Source organism: Arachis hypogaea, chromosome 4 (genome assembly GCF_003086295.3).
Source record: "Arachis hypogaea cultivar Tifrunner chromosome 4, arahy.Tifrunner.gnm2.J5K5, whole genome shotgun sequence".
In the NCBI taxonomy this organism is placed as follows: domain Eukaryota; kingdom Viridiplantae; phylum Streptophyta; class Magnoliopsida; order Fabales; family Fabaceae; genus Arachis; species Arachis hypogaea.
Genome location: NC_092039.1, coordinates 124716710 through 124740644, shown reverse-complemented (window position 1 = coordinate 124740644; position 23935 = coordinate 124716710). Strand labels below are relative to the sequence as shown.

At 33.2% G+C, this 23935-nt stretch overlaps 4 protein-coding genes across 6 annotated transcripts; 1 reads left to right on the top strand and 3 right to left on the bottom strand.

The window, feature by feature from the left end:
* Positions 1-14941: 14941 nt before the first annotated feature.
* On the top strand, positions 14942-16906 carry LOC112797908 (F-box/kelch-repeat protein At3g23880-like). The gene is made up of 2 exons (XM_025841019.3): positions 14942-16416; positions 16673-16906. Exons 1-2 carry the CDS (start codon positions 15134-15136, stop codon positions 16713-16715), a joined length of 1326 nt encoding a protein of 441 aa, XP_025696804.1. The 5' UTR covers positions 14942-15133; the 3' UTR covers positions 16716-16906.
* A 1214-nt stretch (positions 16907-18120) lies between these two features.
* On the bottom strand, positions 18121-20256 carry LOC112797907 (receptor-like protein kinase ANXUR2). Of its 2 annotated transcripts, none has more exons than XM_025841018.3 (3): positions 20141-20256; positions 19593-19667; positions 18121-19439 (listed from the first exon to the last, which is right to left on the bottom strand). In XM_025841018.3, exon 3 carries the CDS (start codon positions 19420-19422, stop codon positions 18364-18366), a length of 1059 nt encoding a protein of 352 aa, XP_025696803.1. In that variant the 5' UTR covers positions 19423-19439; positions 19593-19667; positions 20141-20256; the 3' UTR covers positions 18121-18363. The 2 variants fall into 2 exon arrangements, with proteins under 2 accessions (XP_025696803.1, XP_072092317.1); XM_072236216.1 differs by having other exon boundaries at positions 19618-19667; positions 20141-20255.
* A 308-nt stretch (positions 20257-20564) lies between these two features.
* Positions 20565-22276, bottom strand: LOC112797906 (receptor-like protein kinase ANXUR2). Of its 2 annotated transcripts, none has more exons than XM_025841017.3 (3): positions 22166-22276; positions 21180-21860; positions 20565-21093 (listed from the first exon to the last, which is right to left on the bottom strand). In XM_025841017.3, exons 2-3 carry the CDS (start codon positions 21811-21813, stop codon positions 20678-20680), a joined length of 1050 nt encoding a protein of 349 aa, XP_025696802.1. In that variant the 5' UTR covers positions 21814-21860; positions 22166-22276; the 3' UTR covers positions 20565-20677. The 2 variants fall into 2 exon arrangements, with proteins under 2 accessions (XP_025696802.1, XP_025696801.2); XM_025841016.3 differs by having other exon boundaries at positions 22146-22223.
* Positions 22277-23313: 1037 nt separating this feature from the next.
* LOC112795404 (receptor-like protein kinase ANXUR2) lies at positions 23314-23890 on the bottom strand. Its single transcript, XM_025837336.1, has 2 exons — positions 23662-23890; positions 23314-23564 (listed from the first exon to the last, which is right to left on the bottom strand). The coding sequence occupies exons 1-2, from the start codon at positions 23888-23890 to the stop codon at positions 23314-23316; spliced, it is 480 nt and encodes a 159-aa protein (XP_025693121.1).
* Between the last annotated feature and the right edge of the window lie 45 nt (positions 23891-23935).

Here is a 23935-nt window from a genome sequence, read left to right as displayed (position 1 = left end):
TATGAGTTTTATTTTAATTCTGATTTATTTTGCTATTTTCATCATAATCGTAATAATTCTTTTAAGTTATACATAATTGCAATAAAAATATCATATCTTTATAAAATTATGAATATAGTTTAGAAGCTTTTTAAGATAAAAATTATATAATTTTTATTTTTTGATATTTTTTTATGTAATTTAATTAAAAATTATTTTTTATTTGAATAAAATTTAAAATACTTTTGATATTTAGAAAACATTTTTAATTTTAAAAAAAAATAAGGAATGAATACCTAATCTGATTCCTGATAATTTTTTTGAAAGACAATAAGATCTTTAGAAAAAAAAATCATTTTTAGTCCCTGATATTTTATCTTAGACAAATTAATTCCTACGTCAATAATCTATTTCTGGATTTAACAAAATATGAATACGTAACATGTTAAGATGGTGATGTGTCCGTTAAGTGTCAGGTTGGATTGGCATATTAATGAATCACCCAACTCAGCCTGATAATTTTTTAAAAATATAACTTCTTGTTTTATTAGCATAACATGAGCAACTTTAAGTGTCCCTTACTCTTTCTTCCTTGTGTAAAACTCTAATTGTGCTACCACCATGAGCTATAGAGACAATTCTTCATAAACTAGGAGTCGCACTCTACGTGGTTATAGTGTTGGCGAAGGTAGTAGGAGCTACATTTTTTTTTTCTGGAAGTGTTGGACAGCTCAAAAACAAGAAATTTATGTCTCCAAAATCTCACTTATAATTTTTGCATGAAGTTGATTTTTTTGTATATTTTAAATATAAAAAATTTAAATAATTTTTATATTTTTACCGTCAAAATTTTTAATTTTCATGCACCTATTTTACACTGTAAGTATTTCAAGTGGTTAGATGTATTAGTTCAAAAAAATATTGATGAGGACATTATTTCTAAGAATGCTATTTTAATGGAAAGGAGATTAAAAGAGGCAGAACATAGAATGAAAGAGTTAGAGATGAAATTGAATTTAAAAAATCAAATAAAATTATATCTCAAGATAGTAGATATTACTTCAAATATTTTAGACTTATAATTTTGGATATAATTAGTATCATAATTGCTTTAACCTTTAGGACATGTCCTAAGTGATTGTCATAACCTTAGTTGTGGTATTTTGTGATAATTATGTTGCTTTATTATGCTTTTAAGATGTAATTAAATTTGTATAAGATTATATTTTATGTTAATGAATTTACTATCATTTTAGTCTGAAATGATATTGTATTGAAAAAAATTAGATTATAAACTATAAATGTATAATTACATATTTTGATGGATGAATATATAAAAATTTGGGTATACAACAATTGTAAACTAAATCTAAAATATATATTTTATTAATCTGCAAAAAATCTCTACAATATAATTTTCATATGTACTATACGATAGTAAAGATGGAATTATAAACACAATCTAAAATAGTTCCATAATCTATTATAATAAACCTAACACTAAAGTATGATTGTTTGTGCAGTAATAAAATAATGTGTTTTTAAATTGCTGGTTGTCTAACTTATATACCAGCTAATAAGTTTACAACTATTAATGAAGCAAAAGATAATTAATTGAGTTCATAAGATACATATGACTCTTGACTTATAGAACAACAAAATACACATGAGTCTTCACTTGGTGCTTGCAATCCATTAATGAATCTCCTCAAGTGTGACTTGGAAGTCTAAGGTGTTGGCATGAAGGTAAACAAGTTTTCGGGTATTGGCATGAAGGTAAACAAGTTTCTAAATGTCCTTGAGGTAGCTGCTCCAAGTAGCTCTAGATGGTTTTGAGTGGATGGTATTAGAGGCCTCACAATGGTTTGCTTCATTCGGAACCCAACAAGAGGTTTGAAAATTTTCTGAGTAGCCTGTATAAGATAAAATAACCATTTCAGCACAAAAAATGAACAAAACTAAAGTCACCAAATACAATCCTATACTCACAGGTCTATCATTATGGGGGTGCAAATTGAGATAAATCAATCTTTTCAACAAAATTTACATTGGACAAGTCCCTCACTTTTGGCATCTTTTTCTTATAAACTTCCACTAATACTCCGATAACAGAATTTAGCAACACCATAAACATCATAAATAAACTTCACTAATAAAGTCCTGTAATAGAATTCAGCAAAACCATAACATCATAACTAAACTTCACTAATCATACTCTTATAACAAAATTTGGAACACATTATAACAGAATTTATAACACCATAAACACAATTTAAATAAACTTCGCTAATAAACTCTTAGAACAAAATTAAGCAAAACCATAAACATCATAAATAAACTTCACTAATCATACTTTGATAACAAAATTCAAAACACATTATACCAGAATTCAAAACACCATAAAACATGATAAATAAACTTCACTAATCATACTCTTATAACAAAATACACTATAACAGAATTAAAAACACCATAAGTATCATAAATAAACTTCACTAATAAAGTTCACTAATAATACTCTTTAGCATGTTATAGAATGCTTACTTTCTGTTGGTCCGAGAATTTAGTTATTTATTGCAAACATCATCCAAGTCTTCTTTCAACCTTGTTAGAAACCACTCCCATGTCTCAGTGTTTTCACTGTCCACTACTGCATAAGATATGATAAAGAAATGATTGTTTACGTCTTGTGCTATTGCAGATAGCGGAGTTGTCCACCATAATATCCTTTCAGAAATCATCCATCAAGACTAATCAACCGCCTGCAACTAGCCTTGAACCAAAGCTTACAAGCCTCAAGAGAGATATGTAAAGCATATCAAACAGTGACAGGCCCTTTGGTTAAGATATTGTCCACATCACTGCAGTGGAACCTGGGTTGCTCCTTAACAGCTCACTCAAGTAGTCTTGTATTTTACCGTATTGTTCTTCTTCTTTTTCAATTATTTGTTCTCTTACACCCTTCAAGTGTAAATCATGTTGCTTGTATGCGAAGTTTGTATTCGTAGGTTTTGATGAATGACAAACCAACAAACGACATGAAAAGACAAACCAACAAACAACTTGAATGAACAAGCATGAAGAGTTGAAAGCAACACAACAACAACAAGAAACTCAAGTCCACAACATTTGAAGACAAGTATAGTGTCTTAGGACTTAAGTAACTTCTTGTTAAGAACCAATTGCTAAATCTCTCAACACACACTCACAAAATGTTTTGATGCACATCTTGCAATTCGATGCTAGCCAAATGGTTTAAAACTTGTTTTCAAAGGTACAAAAGCATAGGAATTGACTCCAACAAGTTTGAGATCAATCCTAAGTATTTTGAAGTGATTTTAAGCCATTCTTTAAGGTTTGCATCGATGCACACTCATCTTGCATCGATGCAAAGCATGCAACGACTTGTTGCATCGATGCAAAGATATTTGCATCGATGCAACCTAGCTGAAAATTCAAATTTCAGCGTCAAAGACACATTTGCATCGATGCAAAGTGTTATGCATCGATGCAAATAATTCAAAAACATAAAAAACGGCTAGTTTTGACATAAAGGCTCCATCCCATTAATTCCCCAACGTTTCTAAGGTTTGGGGAATCTATAAATAGATGGATTGAAGCCTTATTTCACTACTTGAGTATTTTTGCAAATTATCTTGTTCATATTCTTTCATTCTACACATTTTTTATAATACACTATTTGAGAGAGCAATATCAATTGGTTCAATAGTGCTAAACTTGTAATCATACACTCTTCTAGAGAGTACTCATTTCATCTCAACAATTCTTTAATAATTGTTTTCTTGTACACGTTGTAAATTGGAGTGTGATCTCCAAGGTTGAGTCAAGAGTTATAAACACTATAGTCGGTGAGGATACCAAAGAGGTATACTAAGTACTCAAGGCAAATCTTAGAGAAGGTATCTCTAAGTGGAGTGGGTTAGTATACGAGTGGTGATCATATACCGTGAGGTGTTAGAAACTAAGGACTCAGATTGTAAAAGGTTTTGCGCGAGCACCTTGAAGCTTGGCAATAGTGAAACTTCTCAATTGCGATTGAGAAAGAAAGTGGACGTAGGACAAGGATTGTGCCGAACCACTCTAAATAGCGTTTGCATCTCTCCAAACTCATCTCTTCAATATTATTGTCTTTTACCTTTGAGCAAATAAATTGAGATCGAAAAGTAGCTTCGTAAGTACTTAAGGAGTGGCTTAAGTCCAATTGGTGAAAAGCTTGATCAATTTATTTGAGTTGGTGTCTATTGGAAAGTAAAAGCTCCTTACAAATGCTTAGCAATTGAGTTAAGCTCTTGGAAAAATACTAGTACAATAACACTTTTGTATATTGTCTTTAACTTTCGTAAAAAGATTCATTGTTGTTGCAATACTCAATTCACCCCCCTCTTGAGTAATTGTGCATAGGTTCTACAAGTGACATCAGAGCTTAACCCTTTGAAAGACTTAACCGTTTAAGGGAAAAGATCATGGCAAGCACAGGCTTTAACAACAACAACACTAGCGAAGGTAACTCAACCGCTAGACCTCCTCTTTTCAGCGGAACAAATTACTCTTATTGGAAAAATAAGATGAGAATTTGGATCCGTTCTCAAGATGTGAGAATTTGGAAAGTGATTGAGAATGGAAATCACATTCCAACAAAGACAACAAGCGCTAAAGAAGGAGAAGTCTCCGTCTCAAAGCAAGTACCGAAAGGAGAAGATGAATATAGTGACGATGATTGGAAGAAAGTGGCAATGAATGATAAAGCCATCAACTTCATTCATTGTGCACTTAACGAGCATGATTATATGAAGATCTCTACATGTGAAACCGCTAAAGAAATTTGGGATAAACTCCAAATCACTTACGAAGGAACCGACCACGTTAAAGAATCAAAGGTATTTATGTTGGTTCATGAATGGGAAAATTTTAAAATGAAAGATGAAGAGAGCATTGAAGAAGCTCTTGAAAGACTCTCCAAGATCTTCAACAATCTAAGCATGCTTGGCACAAAATACAATGATAAACAAATTGTGACCAAGGTGCTTACAAGCCTTACACCAAAATGGAACTCCAAAGTGAACGCCATTGTGGAAGGAAGGCTCTATGATCAACTTACATTTGATCAACTACGAGAAAATCTTCTCACCTATGAAATGACTATGCTAAATAGACAAAAAGGTGAAGAAAGCAAGAAGAAAAGTCTCGCCCTTAAAACAACATCACTGCAAGAAGAGAGTGATGATAATGAAGAAGAAGGAGATGAAGAATTTGCACTCTTATTAAAAAGATTCAATAAGTTTGCAATGAAGAAAAACTTCAAGAGCAAAACAAAGGTACCAAAATGCTATGAGTGTGGAGAAGTTGGACACATCAAACCCAATTGTCCAAAACTTCAAAAGGAGGACAAAAACAAGAAATTTAAGAAGAAGGAGAAAGCATACATATCATGGGAGAACGAGGATGAATCCGACTCCGATGACGACAAGGTTGCAAATCTTTGCTTAATGGCAAGCGAAGAAAAGGTTAGTGATGACAACTCCACTTCTTTTAATTTACAAGATGAATATGATGCCTTACTTGAGGTGTACACAAAACTTACCCAAGATTATTCTCTCCTAAAGAAAAAGAATATGGAACTTTTAAAACAAAATGAGATGTTGAAAAACGAGAATATCAATCTTGGAAAAGATAAGTGTAGCACAAGTAGTGATCCATACAAATCTTGTAAAATGCATGAAAATGAAATTACAAATCTTAAGAACACTTTAGCTAAGTTCAATGAATCTTCAAAGAACTTAGATAAAATGTTGAAAAACCAAAAGCATGTTCATAATAAGGAAGGTTTGGGTTTTGAAAAAGGAAAATTTAAAAATGCTAAAACTCCTATTAGGCAACCGCAAGCCCAAAAGGTAAGCATGCCTAAAAGGAATGAAGCCTTTAAATATCCTCCTCAACATGCTTCATTTAGAAATTATAATCACAATGCATATAGATCAAAAGATGTTGCATTTAGGAAACAACCTAGGCAACCATTTAGAAACATGCATAGGATGCATAATCCAAATGTCATATGTCATTATTGTAATAAAGTAGGTCATATAGCACCCGTATGCTTTACTAGAATTAAACATATAAACTTTCGTAGTCAAGATACGAGATGGGCACCTTATGGGCATTATGCTCATACTAACCATCAAGGACCCAAATTCACTTGGGTACCTAAATCCCAATTTTAATTATTTTGTAGGTACGTGTTGGAGCTAAGGATACAAATTGGTATGTTGATAGTGGATGCTCCAAACACATGACCGGCGATGAATCAAAGTTCACCGCAATAGAGCCTACAAACGGAGGAAACGTGATCTATGGAGACAACAACACCGGCAAAGTAATCGGCGTTGGAAAAGTTGGTAAAAATCCTTCTACCTCCATAGATAATGTTATACTTGTCAAAGGTCTCAAACATAATCTCATTAGTGTTAGCCAATTTTGTGACAAAGGAAACTTAGTCACCTTTGATTCAAAATGTTGTTTGATAAAAAGGCAAGACACTAATGAAATTGTGCTAATTGGGCACTATGTTGACAATGTATACATGATTAATCTAAATGAAGTTTCCTCAAATGATGTGAAATGCCTTGTTAGTAAAAATGATGAAACTTGGTTATGGCATCGTAGAGTAGCTCATGCTAACATGGACCATCTTAACAAGTTGGTCCCTAAAGAGTTAGTAATTGGCTTACCAAAGCTACGTTTTGAAAAAGACGTCCTTTGCGACGCATGTCAAAAGGGAAAACAAGTAAAGGCCTCTTTTAAATCCAAAAACATTGTTTCAACAACAAGGCCATTACAACTTTTGCACATGGATTTATTTGGTCCTTCTAGGACTATGAGCTTTGGTGGCAATTACTATGCTTTAGTTATTGTTGATGATTACTCTCGATTTACATGGACCTTGTTCCTAGCAAACAAGAGTGATGCATTTCAAGCATTCAAAAGATTAGCCAAAGTTATTCAAAATGAAAAGAATTTGCATATATCATCTATTAGAAGTGATCATGGTGGAGAATTTGAAAACAATCTTTTTGAAACTTTTTGTGAAGAAAATGGCATTGAGCATAATTTTTCCTCTCCTAAAGACACCACAACAAAATGGTGTGGTTGAAAGGAAGAATCGTCATTTAGTAGAAATGGCGAGAACTATGCTCAATGAGGCTAATATTCCTAAGTACTTTTGGGGGGATGCGGTTAGTACCGCGTGTTATGTTATGAATAGGATTATCATTCGACCTATTCTTAAGAAAACACCGTACGAATTGTACAAAGGAAGAAAGCCAAATATTTTTCACCTTCATGTCTTTGGTTGTAAATGCTTTATTCTAAATAATGGAAAAGATAACTTAGGCAAATTTGATGCTAAGGCTGATGAAGGAATCTTCTTAGGCTACTCTTTAACTAGCAAAGCTTTTAGAGTATATAATAAACGCATCATGACTATGGAAGAAAGTATTCATGTCGCTTTTGATGAAACTAACCGTTGTTGTGCTAGAAAAGATTTTGATGAAAATGTAGAAAACTTTGATTCACTAAATTTGAATGGTGAAGACAAAGAAAAAGAGTTAAATGAAGCCTCTACAAGCTCAACAAAGGATAGTGTTCAAAGTGAAGAAATTGAACCATCACAAGCACAAATAAATTCACTTCCAAAGGATTGACGTACTTCAAAGGATCATCCTCTAGACAACGTCATTGGTGATGTTTCGAAAGGGGTAACAACTCGATCCACTTTTAGAAATTTATTTGCATATAGTGCTTTTGTTTCTCAAATTGAACCATCTACCATTGAGTCCGCAATTGATGATGAACATTGGGCTATGGCAATGCAAGAGGAGCTTAACCAATTCAAACGAAATGACGTTTGGAAATTGGTGCCTAAACCAAGTAATCAAACAATTGTAGGAACAAAATGGGTTTTTAGAAATAAACTCGATGAAAATGGTACAATTGTTAGAAACAAAGCTAGATTAGTAGCTAAAGGTTATAATCAAGAGGAAGGCATTGATTATGACGAAACTTATGCTCCCGTAGCTAGATTAGAAGCAATTAGGATGTTGCTTGCTTTTGCATCCTCTTATAATTTCAAACTTTATCAAATGGATGTTAAGAGTGCCTTTCTTAATGGTTTCATTAAAGAAGAAGTATATGTTGAATAACCTCCCAGTTTTGAGGATTCTGAAAATCCTAATCATGTTTTTAAACTCAAGAAAGCTCTTTATGGTCTTAAACAAGCTCCAAGAGCTTGGTATGAACGTTTGAGCAAATTTTTAATAGAAAAGGGTTTTAGAAGAGGGAAGGTTGATACAACTTTATTTATCTTGATTGAAAACAAAAATATCCTTTTGGTACAAGTTTATGTCGATGACATAATATTTGGTTTAACTAACGAATCACTTTGCAAGTTTTTCTCAAACCTCATGCAAAGTGAATTTGAAATGTCCATGATGGGCGAACTCAACTTCTTCCTTGGTCTGCAAATCAAACAAGGAAAAGAAGGAACTTTCGTTAGCCAAACCAAATATTGCAAGGAACTGCTCAAAAGATTTGGAATGGACAATGCTAAGGCAATGGACACACCAATGAGCACTACTTGCTACCTTGACAAAGATGAACAAGGTAAAAGCATAGATGTAAAGAAGTATAGAGGCATGATAGGATCATTACTTTATCTAACGGCAAGTAGGCCAGATATCATGTTTAGTGTATGCATGTGTGCGAGATACCAAGCTAATCCTAAGGAATCTCACTTAAGTGCGGTAAAAAGGATTATGAAGTATCTCATAGGAACATTAAATGTTGGATTGTGGTATCCGAAAGGATCCACTTGTGATTTGATTGGTTATTCCGATTCCGATTTTGCCGGTTGCAAATTGGATAGGAAAAGCACTAGCGGCACTTGTCACTTGCTAGGAAACTCTCTTGTTTCATGGCATAGTAAGAAACAAGTAAGTGTAGCCTTGTCTACCGCCGAAGCCGAGTATGTAGCCGCCGATAGTTGTTGCGCCCAAATTTTATGGATGAAACAACAACTTATGGACTATGGACTCATGCTTGATCACATTCCTATCAAATGTGATAATACTAGTGCAATAAATTTAACCAAGAATCCGGTTCAACATTCAAGAACCAAGCATATTGAGATTAGACATCACTTCATAAGAGACCATGTTCAAAAGGGTGATGTGGTTATTGAATTTGTCGAAACTAGTAAACAACTAGCGGACATCTTCACTAAACCTTTATGTAAAGAAAGTTTTTTTAACATCCGAAATGAACTTGGTATCTTGGATTCTACTCTAATATGATTTGTTTGAATTCATTGTATTTATATTGCTATTTTTTCTCTTACTAATTTAAGCATTGGAGATATCCAATTAGCCATTGTTTTGTAGGTTTATGAGTTGATGAATAAGTGATTAATCTTGAGGTAGATTGAAGAATTTGAAGATTATAAACAATGGAGGATCAACAAATTGAAGTTTATAATGGTTTGAGTGAGTATATACATGATGGAACTCAAAGGATTGAAGAAAGAACCACCAAAGAATGAAAATTTGGTGATTTTGGGCAAAATGATGCATGTTGCATCGATGCAACCAAGCTTTGCATCGATGGAAAGCACACGACGTGCTATGTGCATCGATGCAAAGCCTATTGCATCGATGCAAACACGACCAAATTGCACAAAAACACGTGAATTTGGCATTTTTGAGCAACAAAACCCCACTTTTTCATCATCTTTTTATTGCTTTATGCTTATTTGATTATATGAATTGTTAAACTAACTCCTAGTAAGCTAAGGATTTCTATTATGGTCTAAATACTTTGATATTTCCTTCATATTTTTGTTTAATGATTACTGCTTGTATGCTTATTTGGTGAATAACTCAAAATAGGCTTGGTACCCCTATTTTAAGTTAATATGCATGCCTTGATATATTTCACTTCTTTAGGGGGAATTATACATGCTTATTATATATAAAAAGAGGAAATCAAATTCTTTTTGAAAGGGGGAATATCTCATCCTTGAGATTAATAAAGAAATTGAACTTAAAAAAATTCATTGTTTTATGCATGCTTCTATGACACATTTCAAACTCCCTTCTTTTTGATAATGTCAAAAGGGGGAAGAAAAGTTTGAGGATATTTGAAGTTTTGAACTTTTGAAATAGGAAGAAAAATTTGAGGATATTTGAAGTTTTGAACTTTTGAAAAAGAAGAAGTTTGAGGATTTGAAAAGAAGAAATAAGTTTGCGAAACAATGATTTCAAAAAGACTTCCGCTAAGCAAAACTTTGATATCTAAATCGTTTTCTTTGATAAACGCCCCTTAAAGGAACAAATGCACATATTTAGAGGGAACTCCTGCAAAATTTTTTCTGTGAAGTCTTCTCCAAAGCTTTCTATAAAACAAAGTGCATTATTGTTGCTTTCAAAATCATTTATAAATGCATATCCTCAAAATTGGTTTGTCATTATCAAAAAGGGGGAAATTGTAAATCATGTTGCTTGTATGCGAAGTTTGTATTTGTAGGTTTTGATGAATGACAAACCAACAAACGACATGAAAAGACAAACCAACAAACAACTTGAATGAACAAGCATGAAGAGTTGAAAGCAACACAACAACAACAAGAAACTCAAGTCCACAACATTTGAAGACAAGTATAGTGTCTTAGGACTTAAGTAACTTCTTGTTAAGAACCAATTGCTAAATCTCTCAACACACACTCACAAAATGTTTTGATGCACATCTTGCAATTCGATGCTAGCCAAATGGTTTAAAACTTGTTTTCAAAGGTACAAAAGCATAGGAATTGACTCCAACAAGTTTGAGATCAATCCTAAGTATTTTGAAGTGATTTAAGCCATTCTTTAAGGTTTGCATCGATGCACACTCATCTTGCATCGATGCAAAGCATGCAACGACTTGTTGCATCGATGCAAAGATGTTTGCATCGATGCAACCTAGCTGAAAATTCAAATTTCAGCATCAAAGACACATTTGCATCGATGCAAAGTGTTATGCATCGATGCAAATAATTCAAAAACATAAAAAACGGCTAGTTTTGACATAAAGGCTCCATCCCATTAATTCCCCAACGTTTCTAAGGTTTGGGGAATCTATAAATAGATGGATTGAAGCCTTATTTCACTACTTGAGTATTTTTGCAAATTATCTTGTTCATATTCTTTCATTCTACACATTTTTTATAATACACTATTTGAGAGAGCAATATCAATTGGTTCAATAGTGCTAAACTTGTAATCATACACTCTTCTAGAGAGTACTCATTTCATCTCAACAATTTTTTAAGAATTGTTTTCTTGTACACGTTGTAAATTGGAGTGTGATCTCCAAGGTTGAGTCAAGAGTTATAAACACTATAGTCGGTGAGGATACCAAAGAGGTATACTAAGTACTCAAGGCAAATCTTAGAGAAGGTATCTCTAAGTGGAGTGGGTTAGTATACGAGTGGTGATCATATACCGTGAGGTGTTAGAAACTAAGGACTCGGATTGTAAAAGGTTTTGCGCGAGCACCTTGAAGCTTGGCAATAGTGGAACTTCTCAATTGCGATTGAGAAAGAAAGTGGACGTAGGACAAGGATTGTGCCGAACCACTCTAAATAGCGTTTCATCTCTCCAAACTCATCTCTTCAATATTATTGTCTTTTACCTTTGAGCAAATAAATTGAGATCGAAAAGTAGCTTCGTAAGTACTTAAGGAGTGGCTTAAGTCCGATTGGTGAAAAGCTTGATCAATTTATTTGAGTTGGTGTCTATTGGAAAGTAAAAGCTCCTTATAAATGCTTAGCAATTGAGTTAAGCTCTTGGAAAAATACTAGTACAATAACACTTTTGTATATTGTCTTTAACTTTCGTAAAAAGATTCATTGTTGTTGCAATACTCAATTCACCCCCCTCTTGAGTAATTGTGCATAGGTTCTACATCAAGGCTATTGTGATCATCTTATCATGCAGTTAGCCATATTAGAACCCACTTGCAACCAATTTGCTCCTTAACCAATTTGCTTGCAACCCACTTGCAGTCAGCCATATTAGAACCAAAATTCCTCCCACACGTATGGTTATTTACAAAAGTTTTGATCTAATAGCAATAATCTCTAGAATTATATGAGATTATGAGGTATAGATTAACTACAGACATTCTTCTTCAGCACACATCACCCTAATTCTTTCTGGTTTGTTCCTAATATATCGGCATTTCTTTCTCTCATAGATAAAGTAGTCCTTCAAGCATTCCTTGAACTCAGCCATTGTGTCAAACTCCATACCCAACTCAAAGTACACTTCTCCATAGCCATAATCGGTTTTGTACTTTGGCCATTGTGTTTATTACCTCCCTTATCATCTGATAAAACAGGAGAGACAAATGCTTCACTCTCATAAACATACTCCTTCTCTTCTTTAGAATCAACCTCTTTTATAATGGGCTTAACACTTTTAGTGTGACTTGACCCACTTTTATCTTGTCTAGAACTAGGTTGGGCCGTAGAACTATTAAGCCGAGTATGTTGTCCACCTATATTGCCTCTAAACCAACTCTAACATTACCCCTTCTACTAGGATTAAAGTTGGGCATAACATATTTCTTTCTCTTCCTAGCATACTTTCTTGAATTAGTTTTCTTCTTGTCCGTGTTTAAATTCCCCAGCAGCCTTCCCATTACCACAATTATCTTTTTCATCAACAGCCTTCTTTTTAGTAGACGTCCATAGCTTCACTCTGTCTTTGTCATTATCAGTGTTACTACTCATCGTATGCATCTGAAGGAGGATTGCATACCTCATCCTTAGAACTCCCGTCATTTTCATCAGATGTGGATGAGGAAGAAGAGTTATTAACTTAATCAGTAACCTAACCTAAATCCTCGTTAACATAGTAAGGGTTACCATTTGAGTGTTCAAAATATAAATTAAAATCCAGACAGTCATTCGCCAATAAATTGTTTCACAAATCATTTATCTCAAAATCTTTCTTAAATCACATGAAATTCAAATTATAAATTTTGAGCTGTGGATTCTAATTAATATATTGAAGCATAATTAGTATATCTTAAACTCTTTAGTAGTTCTTCCAAATAAAAGAGTTCACTAAATCTAAGTCTATTAAAAAAAAATTATGTACCTTTTCATTTAAATATTGCAATACTTCATTATTATCCTTCCCAAGTCTCCTAGCATAGTTAAACACAAGAACTACAAAATTAGACATCTACAACACTACTAACAAAAGACAAATTCAGCAGCAATAATAATAATTAATACATTTTAAAATGGTTTCATAATAATACTACTAAGGCATAAAAGCTTAATAACATAATAACAATACTTTAATATCATGGACATGTTCTAAATTGAAAAAAAAAAAACTTCACCTCCAAATATAATTATAAACTATACTCCTAATAGTAAAATGATAAGAGATAGAGGTAGTTAAAGGTTTTATTATTTTCAAATATACGTAGTCTTATAAATTGTAATGTTCCCTAACAATCTATCTTATTATTTCCTTATTTATATATTGGGATCTATTCTTGTAGACCTAATAGTCAGAAAAAGGTATTTAAAGTTCTCTATCTTCACAGAGAATCATATTATATATAAGCTTTGTTAATTCATTAAATGTTTGAGTCTTCAATTTATCGATAAATATATTATTAATGATAACAATGAAAATGGACATAACATTACATTTGTTGTAGAGTGTCACACAATGAGTTACCAATTTGTTTAAATACTGCTGTCTTTCTTGTGATACCTATTTCTTGTGATAGTTATTGTGATAATAATACGTTGAAGATCTAATTTATTATGATTGATTATCGTACAAATAGAAAATTGTTAGAAATAAGTAGTATGTTCACAATCTAATTAATTATGTGTTAAATAATTTATTATTATTATTATATTAAATTGTTAATATAATAAAATTTTTAATTAAATTATAAAAGATTTATCTTTTAGTACTATGATCACTATTATAATGATAAATTTCTAAATTTGATCAAAGATTTTATTATATTAATATTTTAATATAATAACAATAATAAATTATTTGACACATGATTGATTAGATTATAGTCATATTACTTAATTCCAGTAATAACTTGTCTCTATGTTCCTACATTCGATTCTAATGGCCTAAGTCATGCTCTAATTTAGTCCATCATGCAAAATTTAAATATAAACTATACTCCAAATTATAAGTTTTAAAGCATATTCAATAGGAGAGAGTGTGAATAAAAACATATTTAAGTTGATCATACATATGCAATGAGAGAGAGAGAATGAATAACAAAACTTACCTCAACAGTCAGTTCTTCCATTACGGCGCAGTCAAAACGTCATCAAAAACTCCATCAGAACTAATTTCTTTTTCCAAGTAAAGCGTCGTCAACAAATTTTTGGGAGGAAAGGTTAGAATTTTCTGTAATTTCAGAAAGTAAAAAAAGGGTTGTGTTATCAGAGTTGAACATTTTTTTTTAGTAAAATTGTTAGGGATTAGATTGAATGATCCATTAATCTATTCATCCACATTAATATTTAATTGATACATTATTAATTTGGATTTGGATTCTCTAAAGTTTGAATTTTACTTTAAAGAGTAAAGTGTGATCTATCACTATTTATTTCATAGGTTAGACCAAGAATAAATATGAAAGAGAAACTATTTAAAGATAGAAAATTACACTTTATTCTCTAAAATAAAATTCAAACTTTAAAAGATTTAAATCCCATTAATTTAATGTGTCACATATTTATGGTCAATTAGCTCTAGAGAAAAATTAATATAAGATTAATTTATCTAATAAAACTAAAAAATAAAGGCCAAAATTTTTTTTTTTAAAAATCTCATTGTTTACCTATATTTTTTTCATTGTAAATTTTTTTTTTTCTGAACAAATTTCATTGTCTTTTGATATTATAGCGAGAGAGTTGTTTAGGGTTTTTTTTTGAAAAAAAAAAGTGTTGTTTCTTCAATAGCCAATTCAAATTTCAAATCTCGGGGGCTGAGTGAATTGCTATAGGAATTGCGAAAAGCGCAGCATTTCATTTCAATTTCCAAGCATGGATAAGAAGAAGCAGGAGCACACAGGGAACAAACCGAAACAGCAATCGACCATGGAGAAGAAGAAGAAGAAGCAGCACCAGCAAAATGAGAATCACAAGAGCAAGAGCATTCACGACACTCTCCCTCTTGAGCTGATTCACAGAATCTTACTGAGGGTTCCGCTCAGACATCTCGTTCGCCTCAAGTGCGTTTCAAAGCTTTGGCACTCTCTCATTTCCGATCCCGGCTTTGCGGAATCGCATGTTCACCTCTCTGCCGCACCCACCCATGTATGCCTCCTCATAAACGATTACTCCAAGGCTTGCTCCGTTGACATTGACACAATATTTCACGGCTACAAGCATGCTACTGCAGTAAAAGAGGTATCTCTCCCTTTCAAGATGAAAAAACATTATGATTTTGAAGTTATGTGCTCCTGCAGAGGCTTTGTTCTCTTACACCGAGCTCCGCATTTTTTTGTCGTATGGAATCCAGTGACTGGATCCAGCAAAATAGTATCCTACTCTCACATTGTTTCTCGTAGTCATCGCAAGTGGTGTTTGTTTCCCCGTAGTGCGATTTTGTATGGATTTGGTTACGATGCTTCACAGGATGACTACTTAGTTGTTGTAGCTTCTCGGGATAAGAATGGCCAAGACCACTTTGATTGCTTGTCTTTGAGAACCAATTCATGGATTAATCTTAATTCTGCACTCCCCAAACCCTTGGGTGTGAGGAACTGGGAATCGTGTGGGTTCTTCTTGAATGGCGCTATTCATTGGTCGTCTTGCACTCTTGGAGTTAAAGATTACAGTATTCTTATATTTGATTTGAAGGAAAAGAGTTTCTCAACCATATTTATGCCTGAACAAGTAATGTGTTATCTCAAACCCACTCGTCTCGCCCTACTAGGAGGGTGCCTAGCCTTGTATTCATATGAATACGGTAAAACTAACATATGGGTGATGAAAGAATACAAAGTGCATTCATCTTGGACTTTTTATCAGATTTCTCGTGGAGAGTGTGTGCCTCTATGCTTATCCAATGGTAGTGACATTGTTGCACTAGATCCTGCCCCAATATCTACATATACCGACTTAAGGTTTGTCGAATATAATGCCAGAGGAGAGCTCCGCCGAATCAATTATTTTGATTATCCTCATCTCCAACATTTTAAATATAGTAGTCATGGATTGTCTAATTCCGGCACAAACTACACTGTATACACAGAGAGTCTCGTGTCACTCCCTAGTGACATTAAGGATAAGGATAGGGATAAAGGACAAGAAGAAGAAAAACGGTATGTAACTATTCTCCTATGCATTGCACTATGTTATTCCTCATAGTTTTCCTTGCTTTGTGATTAATTAAAAGTACCAAGCAAGATGCATTATGCATCAAGTTGCAATCAGATGCAGGGTTTGGCTATTGTTAGAATTTGTCAATGCTTAGGGAAGAATTGATCACTGTCTTGCTTCCTAAAGCCTATTCTTGTGGTGAGGGGTTTTAAGTTATTTCTTTTTTCATGTCTATTGCTGTGGTTATCCTTTCTGTAGGCCATCAGAATCAGAAGGATGTCAAACAGGGAAAGAGAACTAGGAGCGAATGACTGAACAACAGAGACACTTGATTCTGCTGTAAATAAAGTGTAGGATTGGCAAGTTCAGCTGGAAGAAGCTTCTAAAGAATTTTGTTTTATTTTGCTTTTGCTTTAAAGTATGATTTTCCTTCCATATGAATGTGAAAAACTAGAACATTTAAAAGTGCAAATACAGTTTCCTTTAGCTAAATGCAATCTCTTATATTATCTGCTTTATCTTTATTTAATATTGCCTTGGTTGAGTTATCATGTCTACACAAAATATCACACATTAGTATGAGATTTGATTTGTCAATTCAGTTCGGTAGTAAATATTTTAGTATTTTGTTTGTTGGGATTAGGATAATGGAGAGATTGAACATGATGTAAATCATAAGATCCAAGCAGGTTGGTCAAAATGGCGGAGTGCATCTGGTTTTATATGCGACAAAAAAGTGCCTTTAAAACTTAAAGGTAAATTCTATCGCACCGCTATAAGACCGGCTATGCTGTATGGTACGGAGTGTTGGGCGGCTAAAGGAGAGCACGAACATAAGCTGAGTGTGGCAGAGATGAAGATGTTGAGATGGATGAGTGGTCACACGCGATTGGATAAAATAAGGAATGAAGATATAAGGGAGAGAGTTGGAGTAGCACCCATTGTGGAAAAGATGGTTGAATCGCGTCTCAGGTGGTTTGGACATGTGAGAAGAAGACCGATAGAACATCCAGTCAGGAGGGTGGATGAGATGGAAGATGGACAAAGGGCGAAAGGCAGAGGAAGACCTAAGAAGACCATCCATGAGGTGGTCAAACGAGATCTACATGTAAACGGTCTCTCTGTAGACATGATACATGACAGAGCACAATGGCGTCGTTTGATTCATGTAGCCGACCCCACTTAGTGGGATAAGGCTTTGTTGTTGTTGTTGTTGTTGTTGTTTGTTGGGATTACAGTTGGAATATTTGTGTTTGCCACTTGAATTCTTCACTGTTCATAGAGCATGTGCTCCTAGGTCTTTCTTTCATGGTAGGTTAATTGAACTACGTTAAATTTTCTATTTTCACCTTATCTTTTGTTCTATCTGGTAATGAAACCTTGTAGCATGTTGATATAATTGTTATAGTGGTGTAAATTTTACATTTATATGTATGGCTTTCAACTTTCTTTTATTAAGGTACTTCCTAGTTTATTTAATTTCTAATTGCTCTCGAGTTTTATTTAATATTGCAGTACTTTTAATGTAAATCACTGTACAATTGCAATTATAAATTATAAATTCACAAACGAAAATGGATAATTCATTGAACTAAGACCTGATTAAACTTTATTCTAAGCACAGCTTTAGTTTGCTTTGATTTCTGGGACATTGATCGTTGAAACAAAATGCAGGTTAACGTTGCAAAGCAAAAGTTAATAACCTGTACTAGCAATAAGTTCCTCGTATTCTTTCTTTTCTTAATCTATTTGATATGTTACATAGTGATCGATAGATCACCACAAATCAAGTGCAACAGGATATGCCTCATTTAGTGCAAACCTATGTTAGATCTATAAGTACTGTGTTTTTAGAGGGAGAATAAAGAACAGAAAGCAGCCATAAAACCTATTGATTAGGTGAGTGTAGCTGTTGAAGACTAATGATTGGAGTAAAAAAAGATCCAGCACTATCTGGGTAGTGATTCATGATTATTATATCGCTGTCGACAATAACAAGGGGTAGTGGATGATAAGGTATAGCAAGCAGCATTCCTTATAATATCAGCTTGTTGCTGCAACGAGAGAGCATGCTCAAGCAATACCTCTACTTCCCCCATTGTTGGTCGCTCATCTGCTTCATACTCCAAGCAACTTTGTATGACACTAGTGAATACTTGCCAACATTCTGGCGCAATCTTTCCTTTCAGAATTGGATCTAGTGTCTCCTCAAGAATGTACTCTTCATGTTGAATTAAGTAGTTCAACACATTATGGCCTACCATGTGTAGTAGAACCAAACCAAAGGAGTAAACATCACATTTATCAGTAACAATACCGTGTATAGCATACTCCGGAGCCATCAATGCAGATGTACCTACAATCTTATCTACTTTGATTTGCTTTGGCTTCAATGTAGAGAGCCCTCCCTGCAATGATATCACAAAATTGGCAAGTTTGGGCATCATATTCCTATCCAAAAGAATATTAATTGGATTTATGTCACGATGAAAGACTGCACGCTTAACTCCAGAGTGAAGGTAGTGTAGAGCACGTGCTACTCCGATGCAGATGTCTAGTCTTTTCTTCCATGACAGTGGTTCTTTGTCCTTGTTATTCAAGTAATCATGGAGTGTTCCATTGTCTGTGTACTCGTACACAGCAATCTTTTCCTTTCCATGGTGGCAGAAGCCTATAAGAGATATTATATTTGGGTGATGAAGCTGACATAGCATCTCGACTTCCTTCTTGAATTCAAGGGGAACAGTCATCACCTTCAATGCCACCGTATAATCAGTTGCAGCAGCACCATTATTATTATTATTATGGTTGAGATAACCTTTATAAACCTTATTAAGGGCTCTTTCCCCAATTATTAGTTTCTGGTCAAAGTTGTTGGTTGACTTTCTAAGATCATGAAAGGAAAAGGGATGGCATAGCTCTTCTATTACTGTTGGATATTGTTTCTTAGATGAACAACTTGCATTCCCCTTCTTCCAATCACCAAAGCATAAACATTTAAGAACCATTATGACAATTTGAGACACTGTCAATCATGTACAGATAGATTAGACTAATGATTATTTCTGTTCTAGTGGCCAATACACACATGTAAATTTTCTAAAATCTAATATAGATTCTGCTTTGTGAAATCAGTTATGGAATAATAAGGGAATATATAGAAAAGGTTTCAAAGTACCCTAGAGATGGATAAGTACGAAGACCTGAAGGCTGAAGATCAACTTGGAGACAAAAGCATTAGTTTCATTGAGTTCTGCAAGGAGTAAAAAGTTGCCAAAGCCCAATTAGGATAGTTTTATTAGTAATTAATCTACTACAAATAGATATAGAAAGAATGTAAATGGTAATGAATGATTTTAGTGATTGGTTCCTTCCTCTTTGGCCTTAATTTAATTTGGATTCTCTCTATTCTTTCTTCTCTCTATTGGCCCATAATTGGGAAATTTCTTATTCTATCTCTATCAAATTCTTCCTCCTTACAGATTCCACAAACACCTTGTTTTTTATTTTATTATTCATCTTTCAAATAAAGTATTAACAAATCGTTGATCATTAAAGTGGTACCTATTAGCTAGAACATTACTATTATCTTTTACCTTCATTAATAAAGCATAAGGAAGAGGGGATGAAAGAACTATTTTTTAAGCTTAAAAGTGATTAATGGTTAAAAATTACATAAATGAACTTAAGTTGATGAATAAATAACTTGTGGAAATGGAAAAGAACCTGAGATGGAAGAAATGAAGCTTCATATAGCTCCAGCCTTGATTGTTGCAGTCCAAGAATGCAGTGGCTCATCCAACGCATGGTTTGTGTTTCTTTCATATCTAGGCGTTTACTGAGTCAACACCTTTGACCAAAACAGCATAACTCCTTAAATTTTTTGTATTTTATTATTTTATATTGTCAAAAATAAAAATTATTTTTAAAATTTTACTCTTTTAAAAATTAAGATAATAATTAAAAGGATAGTTTAAAGGTTGGATCTTTTTTCTTTTGCCTCTATGTATGTTTGCCTTTTATAATCAAGTGGAAATAAAAATAATCACTTAACTATTATTCTTTCTCACCTATCCATAACATTTACTAATTCAGACAAATAAAAATTTAAACATCCAAAAAGTTTTCTTAAATCCTGAAATATCAACAATGAGGCAGCAAATGGATGTAACTAGAGGCTTTCCAAAGCTGAATGTGTATGAGAATGAGAACAAAAACATCATCATTTTTTTGTAGTCTCCATGAAAAGACTAGACATCTGCATCATGGTTCCGGGCATGCATCTTCATCCTCTTGTAGTGCTAGTGCTTGCTCAAGTTCAACTTGTACTTCACCCATATCTGGTCTTTCATTTGCATCTTTACTTAAGCATCTTTTTGTGATATCTATGAATACTCCCAAACATTCTGGTGCAATCTTTCCCAATAACACTGGATCAATAATCTCACCAACCGAAATCCTCTCCAAAAAGCTAGGTATATCCACATATGGAGTCATTAAAGACAATGGCTCTTCTAAAAACAAATCTGAGTCGGCCATCATGTACATCTTCTCAAAGAAGCTCTGCTTGTGGCTAGTGGATAAAACTACCATTAAAACTATCCCAAAGGAATAAACATCACATTTATCTGTGAAGGTTTTGGTTAGGACATACTCAGGTGCCATGAAACCAGGTGTACCTAGCAAATAATAAGCAATAGTTTTAGTCAAGTGCTAACATATTTTGAAGACATCTTTGTGAGAACAAAAGATTTAAGATAATTACCAATCATCATGTCCACTTTTATAGGCTTTGCCTTTGACCTTAATAATGGACCTTGTAAGGAAAATCCAAGATGTGAGAGTTTTGGTACCATGTTGCTATCCAAAAGAATATTTTGAGGTTTGATATCACAGTGAAAGATAGAGCGCTTGGCTCCTGTGTGAAGGTAGTGTAGCCCACGCGCTGCTCCGATGCATATTTCTAGCCTTTTCTTCCATGAAAGTAGCTCGAAATCCTTGGAACACAAGCAATCATAGAGAGAGCCATTGGACATGTGTTCATACACAAGAATCTTCTCTTCTTTGTGGTCACAGAATCCTATAAGAGAGTCCAAATTAGGATGAGAGAGCTGGCAGTGGAACTCAATTTCCTTCCTGAACTTCCATTGGTCAGATTTACTTTTCAACCTCTTCAATGTCACTGCATAATCAGTCACACCATTATGTTTGAGACAACCTTTGTATACTGTGTTAAATACTGATCTTCTAGTTACTTGGTTTTCATCGAAGTTGTTGGTTGATTTCCTAAGATCAGCAAGAGAAAATTGGGGGCATAGCTCTTCAATCACTGTTAGATAGCATTTCTGAGATGAACTTGCATCCTCTGAATGGCAGAAGCTCAAATATTTGCCAAGCATTATCCCCAGATAATTTTTCTGTCTCTTGGAATATGCAGATGAACTTCCTATATATAGTTAGCCATTATCATAAAGAAAATAAAATTGAATTTAGTTTCATTGAAATTCCAAAAACACCTTGCTCTGTGTTCTATTATTCATCTTTTACATAAAGTATTATCAAATCATTGATCAATGATCCTTAAAGTGGTACCTAGAACATTATTATTATCTTTTACCTTCATTAATAAAGCATAAGAGAAAGGGGATGAAGGAACTTCTTTTTAGGCTCAGAATTCATTAATGGTTAAAAATATTCAACATAAATGAACTTCATTTGATGAATAAATAACCTGTGAAAATGGAAAAGAACCTGAAGGTGGTGGCAGAAATAAAGCTCCATACAGCTCCTACCTTGATTGCTGCGGATAAATTTACCATGGCTAGTGTTATCTTTCAGATCTAGGCGTTTACTAAGTCTATAACTTTGACCACAAGAATAAAAATATTTAAATGATATTGATTTTTTTGCTTAAAATCCTCAACTCTTTTACTGTATTGGGTTAATAGTCAAATTAGTTCTCGAAAGATAAGACATTTTTTAAATTCGTCTTGAAAGATTTTTTCAACCAAATTGATTTTTCAAAAGATTATGAATTATTCATATTTGTCCTTCAGTTACTCCATTCACAATTTTCGTCACCAATTGATGATGAGAAATATTAACTGATAGCTTACATGACATATAACATATTCAATTAGACGTTGACTAAATATGTTTACGAAAATTTATCAATTTAGTCTCTAGGTCATATTGGGAATAGGATTTTTATAATTGAGAAAAATGATTAAATTAATAAATTTTTATAAATATATTTGGTCAATATCCAATTAGACATATTATGTATTATATCTATTATCAATTAACGTTTTACAACATCAATCTTTGAAAAAAAATTATTAATGGAGTGATTGAAGGACAAATATGATTAATTCCTAATTTTTGAAGGATCAATTTGATTAAAAAAACTTTTTAGGGATAAATTTAAAAAACGTCTTAATTATCTTCTAGGGACTAATTTAACAGTTAACCCTTACTACTAAATAAAGAACATTTTTATTATTCTTTTTCAGTTTTGTATTTTCAAAAATAAAGATATAATTAAGATTTAAATCTCTTAAAAATTAGAAAATAATTAAGAAGATAGTTTAATACTTGCCATAATTTTTCTTTCACCTCTATATATTTACGTTTCGTGTTTATTGTTCTTTCAAACAAAACAAAATGGATGTCGAAAACGTTTTTCTTAAATCCTGAAATATCAAAGAAGGGTGTTCTTCTGTGAGAGGTGAAAGAAGAAATTTTTTACCATGTAGTTATACATAAAGATCTAATTAAAAAATTACAAAAAAGTATATAACCATATAAGCAGTTCACATTATTACAGGCTATTCATATAATATTTAACTTTTAAAATTTACTTTTTCAATTCTCAATCCCTTCTTACACTTGCAATGTTCTTAATAATATATCACTTCATTCATTGTTGGTCTCTCATTTGCTTCAAACTTCAAACAGCATTTTGTGATATTCAAGAATACTTCCCAACACTGTGGTGCAATCTTTCCCTTTAGATTGAGATAAATAACCCCTTCAACAATTGGTAGCTTGTTTGTTAATAGCATTTTTAAGAGAATTATACCAAAGGAATAAACATCACATTTATCTGTGAAATCATCTCCTTGTAACAACACCGGAGCAGCATAATCTTCTGTAATAAGCCACAGAATTGGTGAGTGGTTAACAACAACAAATGATTAAATAAGTATTTTTGCTTTGAGAAGATAAAAATGAAAATAGAAAGTCACCTGCATGAATTTTCTTGGACCAGGGGAGCCCAAAATCTGAGAGTTTGGGCACCATATCATAATCCAAAAGGATGTTGCTGAGTTTTATGTTATGGTGAAAAATTGATGCTGTGTGAAGGTAGTTCAATCCTTCTGCTACTCCAATGCATATTTCTAGTCTTTTCTTCCATGTTAGAGCTGATTCATTCCAATTTAAGTGATAATGGAGAGATCCATTGGGAATATACATGTATACAAGAATCTTCTCATCAAGTTCATCACAGAATCCAAAAAA

Bases quoted from the DNA above. Each gene is read 5' to 3' on its own strand.
- LOC112795404 (XM_025837336.1), bottom strand. From the start codon at position 23,890: ATGTATATTCCCAATGGATCTCTCCATTATCACTTAAATTGGAATGAA. The intron at 23,565-23,661 runs GTGACTTTCTAT...GGCTTATTACAG, and splicing joins GTCCAAGAAAATTCATGCAG to AAGATTATGCTGCTCCGGTG.
- LOC112797908 (XM_025841019.3), top strand. From the start codon at position 15,134: ATGGATAAGAAGAAGCAGGAGCACACAGGGAACAAACCGAAACAGCAA. The intron at 16,417-16,672 runs GTATGTAACTAT...TCCTTTCTGTAG, and splicing joins GGACAAGAAGAAGAAAAACG to GCCATCAGAATCAGAAGGAT.
- LOC112797906 (XM_025841017.3), bottom strand. From the start codon at position 21,813: ATGCTTGGCAAATATTTGAGCTTCTGCCATTCAGAGGATGCAAGTTCA. The intron at 21,094-21,179 runs GTAATTATCTTA...ATTATTTGCTAG, and splicing joins AAAAGTGGACATGATGATTG to GTACACCTGGTTTCATGGCA.
- LOC112797907 (XM_025841018.3), bottom strand. From the start codon at position 19,422: ATGGTTCTTAAATGTTTATGCTTTGGTGATTGGAAGAAGGGGAATGCA.